Source organism: Chrysochloris asiatica, unplaced genomic scaffold, assembly GCF_000296735.1.
Source record: "Chrysochloris asiatica unplaced genomic scaffold, ChrAsi1.0 scaffold00075, whole genome shotgun sequence".
Lineage (NCBI taxonomy): Eukaryota > Metazoa > Chordata > Mammalia > Afrosoricida > Chrysochloridae > Chrysochloris > Chrysochloris asiatica.
In genome coordinates, this window is record NW_006408593.1 from 12578029 (window position 1) to 12585848 (window position 7820).

Here is a 7820-nt window from a genome sequence, read left to right on the forward strand (position 1 = left end):
AGGACAGAGTTTTGCTTCACAAGTACTCTCAAGCTCCTGGTTCTGTGCACCAGTGAGATCCGATTCTTAGGATTCTCTCCTAAGCGAAAATTTGGAAATGAACGACTGTTTCCGAGAAGAGCTGACAAGACGACGCTCACTTCCGGTGGCGTGAGGGTGTCAGACCCGGGATGGAGGAGGCGGAGGAGCAACTCTTTGAGGGAAAAAGATCGCAGCTCGGTGAGTGACTTGAAATGTCTGTAGCCTTCAGCCCTGGCTTGAATGGACCTGACGTTCTCTGGTTTACTTTCACTCTCCGTCCCTGCTCCCCATGAGCCCGGGATCCTTCTCCGGTGACTTCAGAGTCGCTGGAGACCTCTTAACGACCCCCACCACCACCACCAAACTATTCAGGCCCTTTAAAGGGCCCCTTTGGATTTCCACAAGGAGCCCTGGTACAGCCGTGAGCCAAACATTGGGCTGCTATCCAAAACGCGGACGGTTCGAATCCACCACCCGCTCTGCGGGAGAATAAGACTGCTCCGCTTAAGAGTTACAGTCTCAGAAGCTCTAGGGAGCAGCTCTGCTCCGTCCTATACGGTCCCGCTGAGTTGGAATCGACTAGGCGGCAGTGGGTTTGGTTCGAAGGTTTGGAGATCCTAGCTCCACCTGCGGCTGCCTCTGCACCGTTTCCTGCCTCTTGGATGCTCCCTCGCCGTCCGCGCTCTCACCGTCTTCCTGTCTGCCTGCAGCCCCCGAGCGGCGCCCGGACCGGGACTCAGGATGGAGCGCTTCCAGAGAAGGCCGCACTCAGAGCCTCCAGGTCTTCCCACCGGAGCTGGCCCGAGCCGTCCTCGCTCTAAAGACTCTCCCCCGGGGTCTAGCCCTAGGCCCCTCGCTCACCGGAGATCAGCGCCTGGGGATCTGGTGTGTCGGGGAGCCCCTGCAGCCTGGACTGCACTGGGGACCACTGGAAACAAAGTCTACCTCTGAAAAGGACGAGGAAGTGGAAACACGGCCTGAGGAGGTACTGAGGGATTGGGCCCCCAGCTGGCATTTCCGGTTCAGGTGGTCACCCGGTTGTTAGACGAGGCAGGGTATGGCCAACAGGATAGAGGAGGTGGTTTTGTTCATTCTCCGCGGGACAGTCTCCCTTTGTCACTTGAGATCAAGGTGCCAAAAGTTTTAAAAACTAGATTCGTGTTGTGTTAACAATGACAAAAGCCAATGGTTTGGGGGATTGAATCAAATACCAGCCTTGTTTCTCACTTGCTAATTGACATGCCTCATTTACTCCAGCTGTAAATAAAGAAGCACAATGTTGTTGTCCAGTGGTTTCTGACTCATAGAGATCCTGTAGAGGGTTTCTGAGGAACAGCTGGTGGGTATGAATCGCAAACTTGTGGTTTAAACCAACCTTATGGTCCAGTGCATATCTTACAGCACCACACCAGGACTCCAAAAGAGCATAATGGTGGTTGTGTGCTGTGCAGTCGGTTCTGACTCATAGCTCCCTGTATGGGGTTTCCGAGGCTATAAATCTTTACCAGAGCAGAAAGCCTCATCTTTCCATCAAATCACTGATTGTTTCAAATAGCTGACCTTGAGGTTATTCGCCTGACTCGTAACCTCTACACTACCAGAGCTCCTTAAATAAGCAAAACAGAGGTCTCAAAATTATTTGGAGACAAAATGATACGTAGGAGGCCTGGTGGCTCAAGCCAAAAGATCAGCTTATAGAATCCACCCAGTGGCTCTAGGGGAAAAAGGCGTAAAATACGCCAGGGGGTCAACTCTGTCACATGGGTTTGCTAGTCATGACTGGCTGGTCAGCATCTAAGGGCAGATAAGCTAATGCAGTAAAAGGTATCACTGTATGTTGTAGTTAAGTGCGGGCAAGTCGGTTCCAACTCGTTGCTGTTGTTATGTTTTGTGGAGTCGGTTCCGATTCATAGCAACCCTGTACAGGATTACCGAGGCTGTAAATCTTTATAGGAGCAGACAGCCTCATCTTCCGCAGAACAGTTGGTAGTTTCTAACTGCTGACCTTGAGGTTCGCAGCCTGATTCATAACCACTATGCTTCCAGAGTTCCAATTCATAGCGACCCTGTATAGGGTTTCTGAGGATTGACTGATGAGTTTGAACCACCAACTTCGCGTTCCAGTGCTTTATCTTACAGCACCACACCAGGACTCCACTGTATATAACAAGTACTTTTAAAAAAGTTGATGTTTCTCTCACTACTGTTTTTATTTAGTACTCACTGAAAGTCAATAATGGCTTCAGTTGATGAATTCTCCACACCTTTGAGAGGAAGATAAAGACTCTTATTAATCCAGAGTCTGGTGTGACGCTGTAGGATGGGCTGCTAACTGCAGTTCAAACCTATCAGCTACTCCTCAGAAACTCTCGACAGGGTTTCTATGAGTCAGAAGCAACTTGACAGCACTGAGCAACAATGGGGAATCCAACAACACAGTCTTCTAACCAGTGACCACTGGCATCTCTGTCTGTGCCAAGAGAGAGATGCCATCCAAGCCAACGTCCTACCCCATTCAGCCACCCCACCTCCAGTGCCTTCAAACACATTTGAGAAAACTTTTATTGGTTTATTTCAGGATCTGTTCCTAGGCCCGTGGCAAGACATTTGTGTCAGTGAGCAGAGTTCAGATTGGACCAGGTAAGTTTCGGGAAAATATGTAATGAAATTGCTCCTTTGGAGTTCTGGGCATGGCATTGTAGGATAAGCACCAAACTGCTAGCCACAAGTTCAGTGGTTCAAACCTACCAGTTGGTCCTTGAAAACTCTATACAGGGTCTCTTTGAGTCATTGTGACTTAGTGTGATGCTGTGGGATAAACACTGGACTGCTAACCACAAGGTCAGCAGTTCAAACCCACCAGCCACTCCTCGGAAACTCTATATAGGGTCACTATGACTCGGAACTGACTTGACAGCAGACAATAATTGTGGCTTCAAGAGTCCTGATGTTGCTATGCTTAAAGCGCTCCACTACTAACCAAAAGGTCAGAAGTTCAAATCCACCAACCACTCCATGGCAGTCAGCTTCCATAAAGATGTACCTTATGGGGCAATTCTAGTCTGTTCTTTGGGGTCACTGTGAGTTGGAATCGACTCCATGGCAACAGGTTTGTTTGTTTATTGTGGCTTGCTAGGAGCTGAAGCAAGCTATAGCTCCCTGCTCAGTGTGCTTTTGCAATGAGTGTTCCAAAGGCATGCAGTCCCTCAGGGCTCCGACTGCCTGGGAGCTCAGGTTCTCACTCGTGGCCACTTGCAGATGGTCTCTTGATCTAGCTCTTGCTCTGCTCCCCAGTTTGGTGCAACAGGGCAGACGGGAGAGTGAGGGAAACGTAGCTCCAGTGCTGATCAACGAGAGGCTCCACCTGCAGGTGTACCAGCTCGTGCTGCCAGGCTTCGAACTACTGCTGCAGCCCCAGCTTCCCTCTGAGGACCACAGCCCCTCCCAGCCCAGGCTAGAGGCTGTGGCAACCAAAGTCCAGTCCGCTGCCCGAGACCTTTTAGAAGAGGTCTCCCTTGAGGAGAATGTAGCAGAGAACTGCACAGGTATGTGCCAAATGCTGGCACCCCAAATTGTCACCAAAAGCACCTGTTGGTGAGACAAAGCTGAGTTTATGGATTAACATGGTAAGAGAGAACACTGGAGCAGCTTAGTAGCTTTTCTGAGCTAAAGGGCAAAGTTGGGATATTTTTTGAGATTTGTGAAGTCTGGTTTCATGTGGTTCTTTCACTAAGGGATGGGTACAGATCAACACATAATAGTTTAGACTTGGTCGACGCAGCAAGGCTATAGAATGTTCAGGCAAAGGGTTCAAAGAGTCTAGGGGTATAAACTGTTATGTGGGTTTTTTTCTATGGAAGTATGATAGCTCTTTTCCTCGGAATTAACAGTATGGTTATTTGTACTTTGGATCTTCCTAAGTAAGAGTTTCTGGAATAGTAAGGCTATTTGATGAAGACAGGCTATATACAGTTTCCATTCTGGCCTGGGCGGTGGGGGTCTTGTATTTTACAAAGGAGGAGCTAGGGGCAGTGGATCTTGACTCACATAATAAGTGGGTGTCTCCAGAGGGGCAATGAGGCGGTCTATGGGATGGCCTTACTATAGGGATTATGTAGATGACCGGATACTCTGGTCCCTAGAAAGCACCTAAGCCTGGAGAGGAAGGGAAGAGTTGGTGTCATAGCTCCCACCGTGGTTCAGGGGCTGGCTAGAAGACACATGGTCTTGTCATTTCTGGTAACAACACCGTTACCAGTTGCTACCAAGCTCTATTAACCCCAGCTCCCCACTCTTGCCTGGCAGGTCTCAGTCACCAGTGGCACCCCAATATCCAGGCAGAGAGCACAGTGAGCCCTGGATTGAAGCCCCAAGCTCAGGAGCCCCTTTCCATGGGCAGCCAACTACCTGGCTTACTGCTTCAGGACAGCTGTGTAGACAGGGAAGATCGGCCCCAGACACAGATGCCGCCTGAGCCGCAGAGCAGCCCCGCTGACCAGGAGGACCCAGACAGCAGTGAGACCAGTTCCTTATCGTCTTCCAGGGCCTCCCAGCCTCATGCCCACATGACCAAGAAGTGCTGCAGCCCCAGTGATCAGTGCCCACCCAGAGCAGAGACCACAGAGCCCAAGGACAAGCAGGCCAAAGAGCTTCCTGGCTTCCCTGCACATTTACGGACCCCTCCTGGTGGTGTGGCAGGCAACTCGTCGAAGTCGGGGCGACGGTACCCGTGCGGGGAGTGTGGCAAGGCATTCCTGCAACTGTGCCACCTCAAGAAGCACGCCTTTGTGCACACGGGTCACAAGCCCTTCCTTTGCACCGAGTGTGGCAAGAGCTATAGCTCTGAGGAGAGCTTCAAAGCCCACACGCTGGGCCACCGCGGGGTGCGGCCCTTCCCTTGCCCACAGTGTGACAAAGCCTACGGCACCCGGCGCGACCTCAAAGAGCACCAGGTGGTACATTCTGGCGCCCGGCCTTTTGCTTGTGACCAGTGTGGCAAGGCCTTTGCCCGCCGGCCTTCCCTGCGGCTGCATCGCAAGACCCACCAGACGCCAGCTGCCCCTACTCCATGCCCTTGCCCTGTTTGTGGGCGACCCCTGGCCAACCAGGGCTCTCTGAGGAACCACATGCGGCTCCACACTGGAGAGAAGCCCTTTCTATGTCCGCACTGCGGCCGGGCGTTCCGCCAACGGGGCAACCTGCGTGGGCATCTGCGGCTGCACACGGGGGAGCGTCCGTACCGCTGCCCACACTGCTCAGATGCCTTCCCCCAGCTGCCTGAGCTGCGGCGCCACCTCATTGCCCACACCGGGGAGGCCCACCTTTGCCCTGTATGTGGGAAGGCCCTTCGAGACCCCCACACACTGCGTGCTCATGAGCGCCTGCACTCGGGGGAGAGACCCTTCGTGTGCCCCCAGTGTGGCCGGGCTTACCCACTGGCCACCAAGCTGCGGCGCCACCTCAAATCCCACCTCGCAGACAAGCCCTACCGCTGTCCCACCTGCGGCATGGGCTACACCCTCCCCCAAAGCCTCAAGCGGCACCAGCTCAGTCACCAGCCTGAGGTGCCCACCATCCAACCCTCTGTGGTTCCTGCGGCTTCAGAGACCACTGTGGTGCTGCTGCAGGCTGAGTCCCAACTGCTGGACGGGTCCAGCGAGCGGGTAGTCTCCCCAGCCAGAGACATCGTTGAGGTTACCATCTCTGAGAGCCAGGACAAGTGCTTTGTGTTACCAGAGGAGTCCAGCTCCTCACACAGCCTGATGCTCATCCATAAGGACATGGGCTTTAGTGCCTGGGCGGAAGTGGTGGAGGTAGAGACGGGCACCTGACCGCTGACCCCTGATGGAGCACTCTCTAAAGACTTCTTTCCAGTTGCTGAGTGTTTGCATCTTCTTTCTCTGGGGCTTCCCAATGGGGACTAGAGTCTGTTGTGAGAAGTAGGTCTGTGACTTCACTTCCTGAGTCCCTGGGTGGCACAAACTAGCAAGTGCTCTCAAGCACTAGCCAAAACGTCGACGGGTTCAGACCCACCCAGAGGCGCCTCGTGATCTGAGCCCTGAAAGTCCCAGCCTTGAAAACCCCTGGAGAAACATGGGGTCACCATGAGTGAGAGTTGACTCGCTGGCAACTGGCTTGCAGGTAGAGGCCCACCAAGTTGCTTCCCAAGGCTTTAGGCCAGGTGAGGCCTCTTCTGAGTTAAACCCTTCTCAACAACCGGTAGAACTTGTTCAGCTTCCTTACTGAGGAACACAGGCGCTTGTTTGGTACACAGTGCTGAGTGAGTGAACTTGCCCACTGAGATTATGGGGTGGTTGGCAGTGTTTTTGCCCTGCCTAGGGGAATTAGCACTGGAATAGAACAAACCCTTTTGGAACTCGAGTGGAGTGGCATTTGTGGGTTAAAAGACCTGGCCTCTCTTCTCAGCTCTAGGCTCTGAGAGATGTGGCTTGTCACATCTCTGTAATTCATGCTCCCGGTGGTGGTGGTGGTAGCTTTACTCACCACGGCACCCTTGTGAAAATTTGCTACAGTTTTGTACTGAGGACTCCTTGGGATGGGACAAATGCCAGAGCTGGACCTGTTTGTGCCTAAAGACCGCTCAGCTCAGGAGGGGTAAGCATTTGTTCTGCAGAGGGCACTGGGGGCTCAGGCAGAACCAGACAGACAAGGTGGTCCCCTGTACAGAGCTGATGGTGTCCTGGGAAGAGAAACGGCTGGAGTTCAGGAAAAGAGTGCTGCTATGTGCATGAATGCCTGAGGCAGCAGAGAAGGAATCATGATCATAAACCCAGGCCTAACGGCCCAGGATTTACATAAGATGCTCTCTTATTTTACTGATGAAGAACAGAAGTTACAAAGCTCCGTGGCAGAACTGAGATTCAAACCCACACAGACTCACACTGGTGCAAGGCGCCTAACCTCTGCCCTCTTCTGCTGCTGGGGTCACCTGTGACTAGAAGGAGGAGTAGGTGTTAGGAAAAGTAAGACATGGGGAAGAGCTTTGTGCTGAGAGCCTGGTAGGTCTGAGGAGCTAAGAGGACCAGCATGACTGGAGCAGAAAGGAGGGGAGAGGGAAGCATGGACCAGATCACACCAGGCTTTGGCCAGGAGTTTGGACTTAATTCCCAGATGCCGAGGAACTCTTGATGGATTTTGAGCCAGACAATGCCACGATCAGATTTGTATTTGAAAAGATCACTGATTTGGCAAAGCAACATGTAATTGTGAGGAAATCAATCAAGAGGTTGCTGTGGTGACTTGGAATAGGGTAGTGGTGGAAATGGAGAGATGGGATCGTTCATCCCACAAATTTTTCTTGAGGCCCTCCAACATACCAGGCACTGTTATAATGGCTAGGAAGACAAAATGCTCTCTGAGCTTACATTCAAGTGGGGGAAGACATAGGCCATAGGTGTCAGATGAGGATAAATGTACTGATGAGTATTTCGGGGAGGAGGTACTTTTACAGAGGATGGTCAGGGAAGACCTCGAAGACAACTTCAGCAGAGACCTGAATAACAAGACCTAGCCCTCATGCGTTCTGGGGGAGGAGCTAGATTCCAGGCCAAGGGACCATATGACAAAGGTCTTCTGTCTTTGAGCAAGAAACTGACCAAGGCAGAGGGGGCTATGTGGACCTTCCCTTCCCCTTAGATAGAAGGTAAAAGTCATGGGATTCAAAGACAGTGATGGAGAGAGAGAGATCTGATCCTGGTTTCTGGCTTAGGCCACCAAATGGTAAGAAGGTAGGTAACACTGGGGTGGGATCTGGGCTATTGTGGTTTTGGATCTTTGAA

At 52.1% G+C, this 7820-nt stretch overlaps 1 protein-coding gene across 1 annotated transcript; it reads left to right on the plus strand.

Annotated features, from left to right (window-relative positions):
- Positions 1-170: 170 nt before the first annotated feature.
- ZNF408 (zinc finger protein 408) lies at positions 171-5852 on the plus strand. The gene is made up of 5 exons (XM_006865064.1): positions 171-219; positions 732-1006; positions 2600-2661; positions 3316-3566; positions 4327-5852. Exons 1-5 carry the CDS (start codon positions 171-173, stop codon positions 5850-5852), a joined length of 2163 nt encoding a protein of 720 aa, XP_006865126.1.
- The last annotated feature ends 1968 nt before the right edge of the window (positions 5853-7820 follow it).